General features: G+C 32.7%; 2 protein-coding genes, 1 non-coding gene and 1 pseudogene across 3 annotated transcripts; all 4 read left to right on the top strand.

Annotated features, from left to right (window-relative positions):
* Nucleotides 1-465: 465 nt before the first annotated feature.
* TRNAG-UCC (transfer RNA glycine (anticodon UCC)) lies at nucleotides 466-537 on the top strand. Its single transcript has one exon. It is a non-coding gene; the product is annotated as a tRNA-Gly (tRNA).
* Nucleotides 538-1,970: 1,433 nt separating this feature from the next.
* LOC137811685 (cellulose synthase A catalytic subunit 4 [UDP-forming]) lies at nucleotides 1,971-7,601 on the top strand. Its single transcript, XM_068613515.2, has 12 exons — nucleotides 1,971-2,155; nucleotides 2,272-2,470; nucleotides 2,596-2,687; nucleotides 3,094-3,160; nucleotides 3,272-3,419; nucleotides 3,635-4,247; nucleotides 4,390-4,527; nucleotides 4,795-4,920; nucleotides 5,024-5,236; nucleotides 5,330-5,848; nucleotides 6,001-6,351; nucleotides 6,649-7,601. Exons 1-12 carry the CDS (start codon nucleotides 2,099-2,101, stop codon nucleotides 7,228-7,230), a joined length of 3,105 nt encoding a protein of 1,034 aa, XP_068469616.1. The 5' UTR covers nucleotides 1,971-2,098; the 3' UTR covers nucleotides 7,231-7,601.
* Nucleotides 7,602-9,995: 2,394 nt separating this feature from the next.
* Nucleotides 9,996-10,101, top strand: LOC137813085 (small nucleolar RNA R71; annotated as a pseudogene).
* Nucleotides 10,102-13,851: 3,750 nt separating this feature from the next.
* Nucleotides 13,852-17,021, top strand: LOC137809724 (polygalacturonase QRT3). The gene is made up of 3 exons (XM_068610814.2): nucleotides 13,852-14,245; nucleotides 14,369-14,593; nucleotides 15,807-17,021. The coding sequence occupies exons 1-3, from the start codon at nucleotides 14,063-14,065 to the stop codon at nucleotides 16,806-16,808; spliced, it is 1,410 nt and encodes a 469-aa protein (XP_068466915.1). The 5' UTR covers nucleotides 13,852-14,062; the 3' UTR covers nucleotides 16,809-17,021.
* Nucleotides 17,022-18,223: the final 1,202 nt, after the last annotated feature.

Raw genomic sequence — 18,223 nt, 5'->3', positions numbered from 1 at the left:
AATTGATTCAGTTTGAACTCCTTTAAAACTCTAAATTTTAAAACTAAATTCATAACTTACTCTTTCATTGGTTTACATAACATTTATTTGATGATTTAAGTACTTGTTAAAATTAAATATTTTCAAATATATTAAGATATATAAACAATGTTTATTTTTATTTTGATACATCACCCCATTTGATAGGTAAATTCTTGTTATTTTTCATCATTGTTATTGTTTAAATGAATAAATTAATTGGATTAAATTTTATTTTATAACACTACATACTAATTTAGTATTTTACTAGTACTTTATTCATATAAAAACATATTAATTTAAATAATAATTTTCACATTATTATTAATATTTTTTTTTAATAAATAATGGTGTAGTTATAGAATATACCTAATAATATCGTAAATCATGTATTAGTTAAATAGCATTTCTTACATCTAAAGTTGTAAAGTTTTAACTTACATTAAAGCGTTTGTAGTCCAACGGTTAGGATAATTGCCTTCCAAGCAATAGACCCGGGTTCGACTCCCGGCAAACGCAATTTTGCTTTATTCATTTTTTCAATTTTTTTCATAAACTATTCTAATCACTTTACATTTCAGATTTCAGATCAAAGTACAAAACAAACCAATTGCCAATTGTTATTTTTACTTGCAGCGGCCAAAATGTAGAATTTATATTTCATATTATATATGCCAAATTAAACATTCTTAATATTCTTTGTAAACAATTATACATCAGATACAACTCACAAAAACCAAATTAAACTCTGCCCTTCCCTTCCTTCTACATTGTACTAGCTCCTTTTTTCTCCACAACATTGAAAGCAAGAGACCATTTTTTCCCAACCCATCATTTATTCAGTGTTGCATGTTGACAACAACGTTTGTGGTTTCAAGTATAACAAGACTTGTACAGTTTGCCTAGAAATGTCTTGTGTACTCATGTGTAAACTTAAGGGGAATTTAAATATATAGTTGTTGTGTACTTAGATAATTTAAAGAGGATTTATGTATTGTAAACGAAAAAGTGACAATAATAATATTTATTTTATATAGTGGAACCTTTGCCATTATTATTGGAGAATTGAAATTGTTGGATTCTTTAAAGAGAATATACCTGGGAGATTTCAACGTTATGTTCAAGAGCAAACCATATAAGAGAACCTATGACAGCTATTGTATCTACTATTTTCTTGATGTCAAAAAGATAGTTGGTTATGTTTCGTCTTTTTTTTTTGTGTGCGCAGTTGTATTTTCAGTTTCTTGATCTTAGCTCTTGAGTAAGAATTTGTGTATAACTTTGTTCGGACGTGAGAAGAAGATAAAACCTATCATTTTGGTGAGGATAAACATATGCGTAGTTGATGTAATCTTGACTTATCGTGTTGGTTAAAACATCCTCTGGTGTGAGAAACTGGAGAGCACCATCATGTCCTGAGTTGAAGACTTTTGACAGTGTTGTTGCCAAATTAGTAATTATGATCATCAAGTTTGAGAAAATAGGTGCATTGAATGCGTGAGAGGAAGAAAGGAAGAAGTGTTTGTGGAATTTGCTGAGTGCATAGTGGAAGAAAAAAAAAATTAGAGCTCATGATAGAAGCTAAACAACTCTTGATACCATGGTTAGAAAAGAAAAGGAAAGAAGAATATTCTTGATAAAAAAATGTGTAATACACATGTAGATAGAAGAAGGATATATAGAAATGCTACACAAAAATATATTTCTGTTAATTTTGTTATGTGCTATCACCCTACAAATTTGCTTTTTCTGTTTTTGGTGTTGTCAACTAACGAATGTGGGGACAAGATATTATAAGAAGAAGCTTGTGTAGTTGTGTGCATGTGCATGAGCAGTATTTCAATATGTTTCATGTTGATGTATTTAGAAGCAGAACAGAAAAGAAGCCTCCTTTGAGTCCAAGCAAGCAAAACCAAAATAACATTCTCACCTATCTTTCCCTTACGTCTCTTAGACTCAAACCAACCACTCTCTAACTCACAGTTGGTAGATACATACACTACTCTTCCATAATAATATTATTATTCATATAAACTCCCTCACCATTTCTTATAAAACCCACTTCTCCAATAGAATCACCATGGCATTGAACTCCATGGCTGCTTCTCATTCCCATTTCCCATGTGGCTCAGGCGAGGTATTCAACTCCTTCCTTTAGTACAAATAACTTGTTTTCTTACTAGTAAGTCAATTTCTTCCTTGTTGGTTTCAGTTTCTCATGAAGTTTTACTATATTTTGTTATGATATGACAGCATCGACCTCCTACTCGTCATTCTGCATCAAAAGTGTGTCGAGTTTGTAGTGATCAGATTGGACATGGGGAAGATGGGAAGCTGTTTGTGGCTTGTCATGTGTGTAGTTTTCCCGTTTGCCAACCCTGCTATGAGTATGAGAGGAGTGAAGGGAACCAATGCTGCCCTCAGTGCAACACCCGCTATAAACGCCACAAAGGTTATCTTAGCTTATGATCGTTGGCCTTTTACTTTGTTGTTATTCCTAAGAACTTCCTTTTGTTTTTGGAAAAAACTAAGGTAGGCTAACTGATATAAAGAAAATTTGGCATTGTCTTCCTGCAGGTTGTCCTAGAGTAGTTGGTGATGATGAGAAGCATTCTGATGCAGATGATTTTCATGATGATCCAGAAGAGAAATATGATGCTAATCATTTGGTAAATTTTTAATATGATGGCAAAATCCTACTTCTTGTTGCATGATCTTTCAAATATCTCACATGATTTAATTACAAAATAGAAAATCATTGTTGAATTTATACTGCACACACAAAACTAACACAGTGATGCATTAGTTAGCTCTACCAGTTTATTGAAAAATAATAATACATATACAAAAATGTTAATTTTAATCTAATGATTGTGATCAAATGTTCTTGTTCTTAAAAAAACTAAAACTCCCACCTTATATACCCGTATAATAATGCTAATCTTGTGCTCTTATTTTTAATCAAACTTCAAATGATACATGCAATGCAGACATTGTTCCTTCCCTTTTCATGTTTTTTCACAAATTAGGATTTATAAAAGTGAATGAATGTGTGGTTGTTTGTGATTTCTATAGGAAAATAAAGACTACAAGGAACAGCAGTGGCATCAGAAAGGTCAAGCTTTCTCTACAGCCGGAAGTGGTAAGTCAAAATTGTTATGATCAATTGCTAATTATGTTCCATATAGGTAATTTTTCTTTCTTTTATCTGTAATTTATGAATGCTTCTCTGAGTTGATCCACTGTTCTGTAGTGGCTGGTAAGGAATTTGAAGGGGAGAAGGAATTCTTCAGTAATGGAGAATGGGAAGAAAGATTAGAGCAATGGAAAGCCAGGCAAGAAAAGAGAGGTCTTCTAAACAAAGAAGAAGGCAAAGATGAGCAAGTAGAAGATGACTACGTGTAAGTGCAGGTTTCAGCATAGGTTGAAAATGTCACATTCTTCTCTGTGCAGTTTGGTATCCATTTAAAAACTTCAGGAATTTACTATATATAATTCAATTTTATAAGCAATACAAATAATAAATTTAGTGTCTTACGAGTTCATGAATGTACCGTGCTATACAATGTTTACCTTGCAACATGATGCATGCAACTTTCATTTTTGCACCTTGCAGTTTGGCAGAAGCTAGGCAACCGTTGTGGCGTAAGGTCCCAATATCTTCAAGTCTAATAAACCCATATCGCATAGTCATAATCATGAGGCTCTTTATCCTCGTTTTCTTCCTCCGTTTCCGTGTCTTAACTCCAGCATATGATGCATATCCACTGTGGCTTGCCTCTGTGATATGTGAAGTATGGTTTGCACTGTCATGGATACTTGACCAGTTCCCCAAATGGTTCCCCATCACTCGTGAAACTTACTTGGATCGCTTGTCCATGAGGTTTGAGCGTGAAGGGGAGCCAAACCTTCTAGCCCCAGTTGATGTCTATGTGAGTACTGTGGACCCTTTGAAAGAGCCTCCCATTATAACAGCAAACACTGTTCTTTCAATCCTGGCTGTTGATTACCCGGTTGAGAAGGTGTGCTGCTATGTATCTGATGATGGTGCATCTATGCTCCTTTTTGATGCACTTTCAGAAACTTCTGAATTTGCACGAAGATGGGTTCCTTTTTGCAAGAAGTATAGCATAGAGCCAAGGGCACCTGAGTTCTACTTTTCTCAGAAGATTGATTACTTGAAAGATAAGGTGCTTCCTACCTTTGTGAAGGAACGAAGGGCCATGAAGGTAGGACAAAAAGGTTGTGTGTGTGTATGTTTTTCTGAGAAATTATTACATGATCGGACTTTTATTAACTCTCTTTTCATGTAATCATTTATCATTTTTTGCTTCATTTATATTTGTTCTCTTTTTTTTTTCTCCACTGCAGAGAGAATATGAAGAATTTAAAGTAAAAATTAATTCCTTAGTGGCAAAAGCTCAGAAGAAGCCAGAGGAGGGGTGGGTGATGCAGGATGGTACCCCTTGGCCTGGGAACAGTACTCGTGATCATCCAGGAATGATTCAGGTTTGACTATGATTCACATCCTCTAGTTAGTTCTTGTTTTGTGCATTCTTCATTGTCTTATAATGAAGGAATAAACAAAACATAATGTAGGAACATTTTAATATCTATATTTTTTGGCCCTCTAATTAATTCTTAGAGACAACGGAGAAAAGGAAAAATATAACGCTTATGATTTACAAATTTTCTTTCCTTAGAGGGTAACATGAAAAGTTAATGATTGGAATAACTGGTTTTCTGGTGATGTGGCTCATGGATTTACCTTGGCAGGTATATTTAGGAAGTGGTGGTGCACTGGACGTAGAAGGCAAGGAACTGCCACGGCTAGTGTATATTTCACGTGAAAAGCGTCCTGGCTATAACCACCACAAGAAAGCTGGTGCTATGAATGCTTTGGTAGGTCCAAAATCTAGAGGTTGTGTTGGTTATTTCAAGTATTACAAGAATAGTACAATTATAGCTGTAACATAATTCTTTCTTTGTTGTCTATACTTTAAAGGTTCGAGTTTCAGCTGTGCTTTCAAATGCACCTTTCATGCTGAATCTGGATTGTGATCATTACATAAACAATAGCAAGGCTATAAGAGAGGCCATGTGCTTTTTGATGGACCCCCAGATAGGAAAGAAGCTCTGTTATGTCCAATTTCCACAAAGATTCGATGGTATTGATCGGCATGATAGATATGCTAATCGCAATATTGTATTCTTTGATGTAAGTGGCGTTCATCTACTATGTAACTTAATATCTGCAAACAGCATTGGAATGATCTGTAATGTGTGTTTTCTTTTGTTGCTTACATGGCAGATAAATATGAAAGCCCTTGACGGGATTCAGGGTCCAGTTTACGTTGGTACTGGATGTGTGTTCAACAGGCAGGCACTATATGGATATGATCCACCAGTATCTGAGAAAAGGCCAAAGATGACTTGTGACTGCTGGCCTGCATGGTGTTGTTGTTGTTGTGGTGGTTCAAGGAAATCCAAGTCAAAGAAGAAATCAGGAGGAGGAGGGGGTCTCTTTAGTAGATTATACACCAAGAAGAAGAAAATGATGGGGAAGAACTATGTTAGAAAAGGGTCTGAGTCCTTGTTTGATCTTGAAGAGATTGAAGAAGGACTTGAAGGCTACGATGAGCTAGAGAAATCATCCCTGATGTCCCAAAAGAAATTTGAGAAGCGATTTGGGCAGTCACCAGTTTTCATTGCATCCACTTTGATAGAAAATGGTGGACTTCCTGAAGGCACCAATAGTCAATCACTAATTAAGGAAGCTATTCATGTTATAAGTTGTGGCTATGAAGAGAAGACTGAATGGGGAAAAGAGGTAATCATCTCATTAATTACAATAAGACTGAACTTTTAAGGTGAAGGAACTTTTGGGTTTGCTTGGTACTTCATTTTATTCTGATTAAGCATTCATTTACTTTAAAAACCATGCACAGAGTTCTACTAAATTTTATGAATGTTTCCATGCAGATTGGATGGATATATGGCTCAGTCACAGAAGATATTTTAACAGGGTTTAAGATGCATTGTAGAGGATGGAAATCAGTATACTGCATGCCAAAAAGAGCAGCTTTCAAAGGATCTGCCCCAATAAATCTATCAGATAGGTTACACCAAGTTCTGAGATGGGCCCTTGGTTCTGTTGAAATTTTTCTTAGTCGCCATTGTCCATTGTGGTATGGCTATGGAGGAAAACTGAAATGGCTGGAGAGGTTGGCTTATACCAATACCATTGTTTATCCATTCACTTCCCTCCCTCTACTTGCATACTGTACAATTCCAGCAGTTTGTCTTCTCACTGGAAAATTCATCATCCCAGCAGTAAGTACACAATTATTACTTCCTTTTTTATCATTTTACTAGGATAACTAGTTTTCTTTGCTTTGTTGTGATCAATTTCATCCCCGGTGCTTGAGAAATTATCACCTGGTTCTGGGTTATTATGTTGTGGTCATGATCAATCTTAACACGGCATACAAATAGAGATTTTAAATTCACGAAAAAGAACTAATAGCATTTGCTTTATTGTTACACTACCCTGATGGTCTTGAATAATGCAATAATTTCTTAGTGTTTCTATTGTTTTCATGCCTTGCTGACAAGGTCTACTCGATGCAGTTGACCAACCTTGCTAGTGTATGGTTCATGGCTCTCTTCATCTCCATCATTTTAACTGGTGTGCTTGAGCTGAGGTGGAGTGGTGTTAGCCTTGAAGACTGGTGGCGCAATGAACAATTTTGGGTGATTGGAGGTGTATCTGCTCACCTTTTTGCTGTATTCCAAGGTCTCCTTAAGGTTCTTGGAGGAGTGGACACCAATTTTACTGTCACAGCCAAAGCAGCAGATGATGCTGAATTTGGAGAGCTGTACCTGTTCAAGTGGACAACACTTCTCATCCCACCAACCACTCTTATTATCTTGAATATGGTGGGAGTTGTGGCTGGAGTCTCTGATGCCATTAACAATGGCTATGGTTCATGGGGTCCTTTGTTTGGGAAGCTATTCTTTGCCTTCTGGGTTATTGTCCACCTATATCCCTTCCTCAAAGGTCTCATGGGAAGGCAAAACAGGACTCCTACTATTGTTGTCCTTTGGTCAATTCTTCTAGCATCAATTTTCTCTTTGATTTGGGTTAGGATTGATCCTTTCTTGCCAAAACAAACTGGTCCAGTCCTCAAACAATGTGGAGTAGAATGCTAAGGCAGTGGAGTTGCACATGACTGTGCAATGAATATTTTTTAGGGTAGCACTTGATATTCACCATGCTCATGTTTAGTGAGTAGATTAAGAGTACTTAATTCTCAATAGTGTACACACAGGAATGTAAAAAAACCTGTATGAAACCAAGAAAATGGGGCTTGAATTCCATTACTTACTATAAAAGAGAAAAGGGAGAGAAGGACTAAAGTTTTTATTGTTTCATTTATTATTTTTTTATCAAGATTTGTTATTTCTTTATCTTTACTTGAGTCATAGTTGATTTGGTATACTTGTTAGGATAAATCAACAAGTTGGATTTTTGAGTTTGTAGCAATTTGGGAATGAAATCATAGAATGAAGAATTGCTTGAATGGAATGGCAACAAGAATGACTATGAAGATGGTAGTGGAAGTACTTACCTTGGTAATGGAAATTTAGATGAAATGCTTGAATGAAAATGAAAGCTTTGGATGAGAAGTTTTAAAACTGAGAGTAAAGTAAATGAAAATAGGGCTCACTGATTTTGATTGAAATTTTAAAATGGTAAAATTTTGAGTTTTTATTTTTATTTTTTTTATTTTAGAAAATCTCCACCATCAACAAAGTAACTTCTTCTAGCCTAAGTTATGTCTTTTTAGCTCAAGCTAAAATTTGGTCGAGAGCATCATATTTTTCTAGCTCAAGATAGGTCATTTTAGCTCAAGCTAAAATTTGACCGAGAGAAACAAATTTTTCTAGCTCAAGCTAGATCCTTTTAGCTCAGGCTAAACTTGCAGAACAAAATTTCTTTGTTTTTCTGCATATCTAGCTTAGGCTATAAAAACTTAGCTTAAGCTAAAATTACCCTGCAATGAAATTTTCTTGAAAATTTTCATTTTGTCTTTGTCAATAGTTTCAAACATTTTTAAGCTTTCTTTCATCCATTCATTTCACCTAACATTTCAATCCAACATGACCATTTCAAAAATCAAACTGGTTTTAAAGACATCAAATATTAAAACATACTACTAAATCAAAAGAAAATTAAAGACACACTTCAAAATAAAACATTGGGTTGTCTCCCAGCAAGTGCTCGTTTAACATCATATAGCTTGACGTCTGATTAACGTCATTAAAGGTTCAACAACAATCATATCCATTCTGAAACACTCTTTCTGATCATTTGAATATTTCATTGCTTCAAAAACATTAAAGCTTACTTCTTCATCTTGAACACAAACCTTCAATCTTCCTTTGTCTACATCAATTATAACTTTGGCAGTTTTCATGAATGACCTTCCCAATATTAAAGGTACTTCAACATTTTCTTCAATATCCATAACAACAAAATCTATTGGGAATAGAAATTTATTTACCTTTACCAACAAATCTTCAATTATTCCATGTGGATATTTGATTGATCTATCATCCAACTGCATAGTCATTCTTGTTAGTCTCACTTCTACATCTCCAATTTTCTTCAGCATTGATAAAGGCATCAAATTAATAAGATCCAATAATGCATTTCTAATAGTGAGATTTCCTATGGTAACTAGCAAACTGAAACTCCAAGGATCTCTAGATTTTTGTGGTAATGATTTTTGAATTATTGCATTGCATCAAGCTTCTAATTCAACTATCTCCTGGTCATTGAATTTTCTTTTCTTTATCAATAATTCCTTCATGAATTTAGCATATGTAGGCATCTGCTCTAAAGCTTCAGTAAACAGAACGTTAATTTGCAATCATTTGAGAATATCCATAAATCTTGCAAATTGTCTTTCTTTATAGGAGCATGTGGATAATGTACATCTTTTATATGAACACTCCTCTCTTATTTTTCACTTTTTTGATTCTTTTCTATCTTTTCTTCAATATCTACAATATCTTCCTTATTCCTTCTTTCTCCTCCTTCAACCTCAATTTGTTCTTTCAATCTCTCTATTTTTTAAATCCTCCTCCTCAACAACTAAATTATTTCCAATCCCTTTTCCTATAAATTTCCCACTTCTGGTAGTGATAGACTTGGAATGCTCCTTTGGATTGGTTTGTGTATTGGCTGAAAATTGACTTCCTTGATTTTCAGCTAACTATTTAGCCAACTACCCCACCTGTGTCTCTAAATTTCTTACTGATGTTTCAGTATTTTTCTGATTGGATAGAGAGGTTTGGATGAACTTCTCAAAAGTATCCTCCAATTTGGATGTTCTCTCATGAATGGAAGGATAATGTGGTTGTTGTTGATAAGGAGCTTGCCTGTTAGATGATCCAACTTCTTGCTTCCATCCAAAACCTTGATTTGGATTATTCCTCCACCCTTGAGCCATGTTATTTGGATAGTTAAATGAAAGCCACGTTTCCTTCCTTGATTGTTCATATACTAAACCTCTTCCACTGATGGATTTTGATAAGAGCATTGTCCATTAAGATGATCTCCCCCATAAAAATCACACTTCGAAACTTGATTCTGAATTGAAGGAAAATTTACTGCATGTAATTGTTGAGGCAGTCTTGACATTTGCTTGGTTAATACCTCAATTTGCTGAGTCAAAATTTTATTTTGTGCTAAAATTGCATCTGAAATACTAAGATCTAGCACCATTTTCTTTTGCATTGTATGTTTATCGTGTTGAGCTTGGTAATCTGTTGAGGCTAAGGCATCAATGACTCTTGTAGCTTGCTCTGCATCAACAATCATTATTGTACCTCCTACTGCAGCATCCAAGATTATTTTAGTATCAGGCCTTAAACCATTGTGGAATATGTTCAACTGAGCAATATCCTCAAAGCCATGATTAGGACACCTTCTTAACATCACTTTAAAATGTTCCCAAGCTTCACAAAAAGGTTCATCTGGCCCTTTCCTGAATGTGGAGATATCAGACTTAGCCTTGATATATCGAGAAAGTGGGAAGAATCTATGTAGGAATTTCTCTTCTACATCATTCCAGCTACTTAAACTCTGGTTTGGATGCGACTTTAACCATTCTTTTGCCTTGCCTGCGAGTGAGAAAGGAAATAGACGCAAATAAACAAATTCAATATCATTTTCCTCAAAGGCCATGGTTCCAACCAACTCATAGAATGTTGATAGATGAGTATAAGGGTCTTCATGATCCATTCCAATGAATTGATGAGTACTGATTAAGCTAAGAAAAGTTGGCTTCATTTCTAATGATTTGGTGGCAGGAGGTATGACTATGCTGGAGAAATGCCTTGGTCCTTGTTGCATGGCATAGTTTCCCAATGTCCTTTTAGGTGGATTTTGTCTATTATCAGCCATCTGTAACTATGTTTGATTGTGTGAGTTGAGAGTGTTGGAAGATTCTCCTTTTGCTTGTCCTTGCTTCTTCTTTTCTTTTCTCTTCTTGCTCTGATTTCTTCTAGTTGTCTTTTCAATTTCTGGGTCAAATTCCAATTGATCTTCAGGAACTTGTCCTCGTAATAACATATATCTAAGACAACTTAAGCAAGGATTAGCACAGGACAAAAGAATAAGATCTAAACACATGTCTATTCACAAAGAAGACAAATTATTCACAATACTTAATAAGTTATACTTCATAAATTCTTAAAAGAAATTGTTTCCCGGCAACGACGCCAAAAACTTGTTGATTTATCCCGGCAAGTATACCGAATCAACTGTAATATAGTACCATTTAAAGTACGAATGTCGAACCCACAAGGAATAATTCTAATTAAGATGTTCTGTTATAAAACTCATCAAGTATAGAAAATAACTTTGAGAACTTTTTCATAACTAAATTAACACTTTTACCCGAAATAACTCAAAGTTTAAGATGTGATTAAACAAGTAATTACGAAACTAACTTATCAAATATAGATAAAAATACTTGGGATTGAATTGCGTTTATCTTAATCATTTGTATTTTGGAATAATACAATATATAATACTCAAAACTACTTATTCTTGATGCTTAACTTAAAGTCATTCACCTTGATTCCTCACAGATGAAATTCATAACATGATTTCTCAAACACTGATTCCTTAGATATCTAAAAAACCATCCAGCTTTATGAACATAATTATGATGCAATTAATAACTTGAAACCTATTCCTAGCATTACAAGTTGTCAAGTGTTTTCTTCTTTTTCAGATCCTTAAAAATACTTTCCAGATAAATTTAAGGATCAAAACCAAGACTTCATTGATCAGATAGAATCTAGCAATAAGCATGAAGCGAAAATACCAAGAAAAAGTAGAAAAGAGAATATTATTTATTTATATATATATATATATCACCAAGAATACATTTGATCATAGTAGATTACATTCAATCCCAAGTTTGAAAACACTTAGCCACTGATGATAGCTCCTCCAATCTTTATTCTTGATCTGAATTGCATAAGAAGGGTTGATCTGAGCAGATTCTTCTCTTGAGAACAAAGTTTTCTTCTTCTTCTCTCACTAACTTCTCTATAAAATCCTCCTATTTTTTTTCCACTGCCCCTGTTTTAACTTTGTTCCATAATTTATTTAATTAAATTTAACTCAAGCGAGCCAATCTAGCTTAGGCTAAATCATTCAGTGTTATTTTAGCTTGGGCGAGCAATTCTAGCCTGAGCTAGATTAGTACTGCATCATTAATTTAATATGGATAATTTTAGCATGAGCTAAATCTTCTTGCTTGAGCGAGATGTTTCCTTTATATTGTTCTTCTTTACTTCTTCTTTCTTGTGATCCAATTAAGTTTTTACTTTCTTTCTTTTAATGCTTCACATTCATCTGAAATTTACACAAAAATTGGGATTAAATTTCTTCATTTGTTTCCTGGTTCAAAATATATAATCAGATTTAATAATTCTCGGATTGTAATTTTCTTACATTAAGCAACAATTAAGTTTCGAAATGTTCAATTTTCTCAATTCTAAAAATTACACATTGACACTTATCTGTCGTCTCAAAATATCACTCACTCAAGAATTGTCCACAAAAACCATGTCAATTAGGCCCCTCCATTCTTGTTGTAACAAACATAACATTGCTCACAAAATTCACTCAAAAATTGTCCTAAAAAACCATGTCAATTAGGCACCTCCATTTTTCAATCACAAGAATTAAAATTCTTTACATCCTTACACTAAAGTCATGTGAATGTTCTTCTTAATTTCCCTTATATAAAATAGATAAAAAAAAACACCCAATTTTCTTACCAAAATCACACTGCTCATTTCTTCATTTAAAAAAAGTGCTCCCTCTTTTCCTAACATTTAATAAGAATTATATTTTAATCTATTGAATATAAATAATTCCCTTTAAAAGTTATCTATTTGATTCTCATCCTAGGAATTCAATTTTATCTTCTTTTGCTGCTCATTTTGACACTTTAGAATATATAAAGTTGAGAGATATTTGACAAAAATATTACTATTAATAATAGTATCCGGTAGAGTAGTATTTAAAAAATTTCCTTATATTAATTTCAAAAGAACTTAATAAAAATTATTTTCATTACTGAAATATTTTTCATAACTGAAAGCCACTCAAAGATATAAAGTTCACATGCTTAAAAAAAAAGTATACTTATCTATATAAAAAAAATTGCCCCAGATATAAAGAATTTGAACTAGAAACAATTGAAAAATCTTGATTGTTTTTAGTATAAAGAGAATAGAAACTTTCTACTTTTATATTGTGAAATAAATAAATAAAAGTGGGTGGAGTTGATGCATGTTTGGCTAGTATGGAAGATAAATATGTTTTATTTGGTAAAAGATAAAAACAATATTTACTGTAACAATGATTGAGATTTTGTAATTAAAAATAAAATTTAATTATGTGCATAATTGAACGAGAAGATTGTAGTATATCCAGTTTACTAAAACTGAAGTGGGGTTGTTTTAAGCATAATTATCCTTAAAATGTTAATTTATTTTTAATTGAAAATTGGGTCAAAAAGAAAGTCATTAAATATTAATTTAATGAATTATGATTTTTTTTATGATAAAAAAAACTGCCTTAATGTAGCTGTCCTGTCCTTGACCATGTTATAACACATAATTTTATATTATTTTTATAATAATTTATAGTCATTAACTTTTGAATTTTCAGTTTTACTAAAAATATAAAATTGTAATAAATAAAAAGTTTCAAATTTTCAAAATATTTTTTAATAAAAAATCTCCAATTGGTAGTTCGCAATTAATTGAGGATATTTTTTAGGTTTAATTACATAAATTTGTTCTGTGTTAAAATTCGTAATTTTCGTCCTCAAAACTTTTCTTTTTAATTTTACTCCCAACCTTCTTGAAATCAATTCAATATAATAGTTATCTTTTTAAAAAACGATTTAATATGATAAAAGCACATATAATTTAATATACAGTGACAGAATTGTTAAGATAATTTGGTTCTAATAAAAACAATCTAATAGAAGAAACTAATTTAAATTATTTTAAAGAAATTTGGAAGTTTTGGTAACTATGAAATTTTTAAAAAATTTGGATGAATGTGAGTTTTTGACCGTTGACACAGAAATTAAAAGGGAATTAAGCTAATTAAGTTTTGACTATGTTCCATTTAAGTCTTTTTTGTTGAATCTGTTCATTCAAACAAGATTAAAAAGAAGACACTGGGGGCGAGTTTATTATTCCTTGCAGAAATCCTAGTTACAACAACTTTTGGTGGTTTCGCTTTTGGTGTCTTCTTTTAAGGCTTACATCAGACAGATATTTATAGGACTCAACATGTCATTCATTATAAATACTCAAACTTCAAACAAAGAAAATGTTCACTGTGCCCACCAACTAGTCTTCCACTTCTCTACTACATAACCAGCACAAACTCAATTCCTTTTGTTTATTTCAACACTGTTTGTGTTTTTCAAGATCAATGAGATTCTTAGCGGTGTGTTCTGTCTTCTTATTGCTGCTGCTACAACTAGAAGACACCACATGTTTCACTTTCAGCAGGGAGAAAAAGCTGTCAGCATTCTGGACCAAGCTTGATAGAAAGATTCAAAATTTTGCTACAACTCCTTTGGCATCACCAGTTGCTTCACCAGAAACACATAGGGTAACCAAGACACACTTCATTGCAGAAAAAAAAGTGTTTTTTTTTTTCTTGTTTCAACTTATTTATCTGTAGAACTTCTTTTGTGACAAGCCATTAATGATATTGTTTGGTTGTTTATGCTAGAAAGGGAGAGTGTTGTACGTGACTGAGTATGGTGCGGATCCAAGTGGGAATGAAGAGAGTAGTGATGCCATTTTGAAAGCAGTGGAAGATGCTTTTGGTTTGCAGAAGGGTTATGAGATGGATGCAGGAGTGGATGAGCTTGGAGGGGTTGTGATTGATTTGGAAGGTGGAAACTACAAAATCAGCAAACCCATTACATTCCCTTCTGGTACTGGCAATGTTGTGGTTAGTATATATCTATCTATCTATTTTCTTCTCCTTTGTTATCTCTGCCTCAAATCTATGTTGTTTGTAGTTCAGGTAGTTTGTTTCTTTGTATGTTTGATTGGAATGATAGTGTGTTTTTTTCTTCCATGGAAGATATTACTTTCTTTTCATGTTTTTAGATGTTGTAGCATTTGGTCTAATTATATTTTCAAATACACTTTTTCATTTGATCACAATTCTTTTAATTAGTCTCTTAAAATGTGATGCTTACGATTAAATTTCAAAATGAAAATGTTCTTTTATCAGATATAATTAAATAATACCTTAAGCTTAACGATCTGAATCTGATTATTATTTATGTGGCTATAATTGCAGAAAGCACATGAGCATAATTTATATCACCATGTGTCATAAATTATCTGTTTCTGCTTTGCTTCCCACCAGCAACTAACAATTTTTTGAAAGATGTTTATGTACTACTTTAATATTATCATAGTAAATTGGAACCATTTTTGCCATGGTTCCTTTTAAAGCTTTCATTACAAAAACAGCTACTATGTTGCTAAATGTTCACTTATATATATATATATATATATATATAACATTTTTCCTGAGAAAGAAAGATTAGCCCACAGCAGTAGTAAAAGAAGTCAGAGAATCAGTGACCAATATTAAGAAAAACCTTTGCTTTACTACCATTCTTCACCTCATGCAAAGCAGTCAATACTAAGCAAGAACTTTCTAACTTTTTGCTGAGATAGAACCTACAAATAGCTATAGTCATTTCCATGATGAATCTTGCACTTCTCTTTCTGTGAGCAACAACCAATTTAGTGTAATTTTGGCACAACCTTTTTTAAAAAAAAAAACAACTTTCTCCTAATGATGATTGGGTTTCTTAAAAAGTATTACTAAGTTATAATTTCTAGAGAAAGTTTTATATTAACTTATAGTAACTTTATTGACTTTTATAATGACTTAAAACTCATACTTCAAATGAATTCACATAAATACTCATACCCAAACACTAATACAATAAGCCATGCTTTTTTTTAAAAAAAATCTATAAAGAAAAGTTTGACCAAATATACCCAAACAATTGATTTAATATAATTGGTTAGTAGTGTAAAATTTTGGGTTGAAAAAAGGACTTTTGCTGTTGTGCACTTGAGAACATAGTTTATATGTTGAAGCTTTGCTTCTGAAATTCACAAAAAGTATTATTGATTAGGTAAAAGAAGGAACGTTGAGAGCATCTGATGAATTTCCTGGTGATCGACATCTTGTCGAGTTATGGTCATCAAAGTCTGATCAAAATGGCAATGGTGGAATTTACTATGAAGACATAACTTTCAGGGACGTTCTCTTTGATTCAAGCTATAGAGGAGGAGGTTTATTCATTGTTGATTCGGCTAGAATCCGGATCAACGATTGCTTCTTCCTTCACTTCACCACACAAGGAATTCTGGTCAACAAAGGACACGAGATCTACATCACAAGCTGCTTTCTTGGGCAACACTCAACCGTGGGTGGAGACAAAGGTGAGAGGAACTTCTCAGGGGTGGCCATTGATCTTGCTAGTAATGATAATGCAATCACAGATGTTGTGGTTTTCTCAGCGGCCATTGGTGTTGTTCTAAGGGGTCAAGCTAACATTCTAACAGGGGTGCATTGTTATAATAAGGCAACAGGTTTTGGTGGCATAGGGATATTAGTGAAATTGCCTGGTAATTCTCTGACTAGAATTGACAACTGTTACATGGATTACACTGGAATAGTCATGGAAGATCCTGTTCAAGTTCATGTCACAAATGGGTTATTTCTAGGGGATGCTAATATTGTATTGAAGTCTATAGAAGGTAGGATTTTTGGCCTAAATATAATGAACAACATGTTCAGTGGTGATCCCTCAAGGAAGGTTCCTATTGTAAGTCTGGATGGGGAATTCAGTAGCATTGATCAAGTGGTGGTTGATGGCAACAATGCCAATGGCATGAGCTTGAGATCAACCGTTGGGAAGTTAACTGCCAGTGGAAATGGCACAAAGTGGGTGGCTGATTTTTCATCGGTTTTGGTGTTTCCTAATAGAATCAGTCATTTTCAATATTCATTTTATGCTCAAGATGAACCTAAATTTGTAACATTTTCTGTGACCAATATGTCAGATAACGTTGTTGTTATGGAGAGTGAGAAAGAAGCCAAGGGGTTTGTCTCCTTCACAGTTGAACAATAAGAAATAAGATCTTGGCTTGCTTTCACTGAAAGGATTTTATAAGTAGTGCTGCATACTACAAGGTTAAGAAAACAGAGAGATCTAATTTTGTCATATTATGGAGGGATGAAATCTTGAAACTGTTGTGTGGCTTATAATATGGAGGTTTCAATTATACAGTCAATTTTCTATTCGATTACTTCTGTTGTCATGTAATGCTAAATGCAGCACATTAAATTCTTATCACAGTGTCATCAGTGGCATACTTTTTCTGTCTTAATTCTGATTCTCATATCAATGATAGTTATATAAGCTCAAAAACAAGCGATTCTAAATTTTATTCTTCTAATTAATTCTGAAGATGTGTTTTTCCAACGCAAATATTAGTGAGTTCTTTAATTTGGAAATAGCTGCAAATTTCGACCCTAAATTTTTTTCTTACTACTAAATTCAATCCATTAAAACTGGTTTCGGATGTGTTTGTAATATCCAAACAAACACCATTAACAAACATCCATATAATGGTATAAAATTTGAGTATATTGTATGAGATTAAGAAAATATCTCTTTGACATCCTATATTTCATCTCCATCCACTTAGCAGTTATTTATAATAAAATATTATATTCAAATAGTAAAGTTTAATATAAATTAAATATTATAAAAAATAATAATTTATAGAGTATAATTTGAATATGAGATAAAAGTGATGGAGTCAACCTATCATCAACCATAAGATTATAAGTTCTTATCTCAATGTCATTTTTGTATGAAAAAAAAAACATTATTATTGTTACTTTTATCCTTAATATGTTATTTGTGATTAGAGGATAATATAATATGTTTACACTATATTACTATCGCTTATTCATTTGACAGGAGTTTTACTTTTATACATGGTTATTGTAAAATAAATTATTCTATGAGTCAAATAAAAAACTGTTATATATGCATTTTTAAAATTAATTATTATAAAAATAAATAATATCATCATACATAACAATTAAATAATATAAAATTAAATTTTATATTCATGGTATAATAATAATCTATACCTATATATAAATATAAAAAGAGGATTTCTTTTTGGGGTATACACAATTTTTTTCTATTTTATCTTTATATTAGTATAACATTTTATTTGGGTCATTTTGTCATTTTGTTATTGATTAAAAAATTGGTATACACTATAAAAAAATCAGTATTATCTACGGATTTTTATCCACTATATCTGAATTTGTAGGTAAATTCAGTATTACCTACGGATATTACGTACGGACAACATTACCTATGGATATTATCCACGAACCTACAGATATTACCACAAATTTGAATCTGTAGGTAAATTCAGCATTACCTACCAACTATTACTCACAAAAATCTTATTACATACCAACTTTTATCTATGGATCTCTATTACATACTAACTATTACTC

Source organism: Phaseolus vulgaris, chromosome 2 (genome assembly GCF_051622355.1).
Source record: "Phaseolus vulgaris cultivar YP4 chromosome 2, ASM5162235v1, whole genome shotgun sequence".
NCBI lineage: Eukaryota > Viridiplantae > Streptophyta > Magnoliopsida > Fabales > Fabaceae > Phaseolus > Phaseolus vulgaris.
This window is presented reverse-complemented; position numbering and strand designations above follow the sequence as displayed.

Bases quoted from the DNA above. Each gene is read 5' to 3' on its own strand.
- LOC137811685 (XM_068613515.2), top strand. From the start codon at position 2,099: ATGGCATTGAACTCCATGGCTGCTTCTCATTCCCATTTCCCATGTGGC. The intron at 2,471-2,595 runs GTTATCTTAGCT...GTCTTCCTGCAG, and splicing joins CCGCTATAAACGCCACAAAG to GTTGTCCTAGAGTAGTTGGT. The intron at 3,420-3,634 runs GTAAGTGCAGGT...TGCACCTTGCAG, and splicing joins CAAGTAGAAGATGACTACGT to TTTGGCAGAAGCTAGGCAAC.
- LOC137809724 (XM_068610814.2), top strand. From the start codon at position 14,063: ATGAGATTCTTAGCGGTGTGTTCTGTCTTCTTATTGCTGCTGCTACAA. The intron at 14,246-14,368 runs GTAACCAAGACA...TGTTTATGCTAG, and splicing joins CTTCACCAGAAACACATAGG to AAAGGGAGAGTGTTGTACGT. The intron at 14,594-15,806 runs GTTAGTATATAT...ATTATTGATTAG, and splicing joins CTGGTACTGGCAATGTTGTG to GTAAAAGAAGGAACGTTGAG.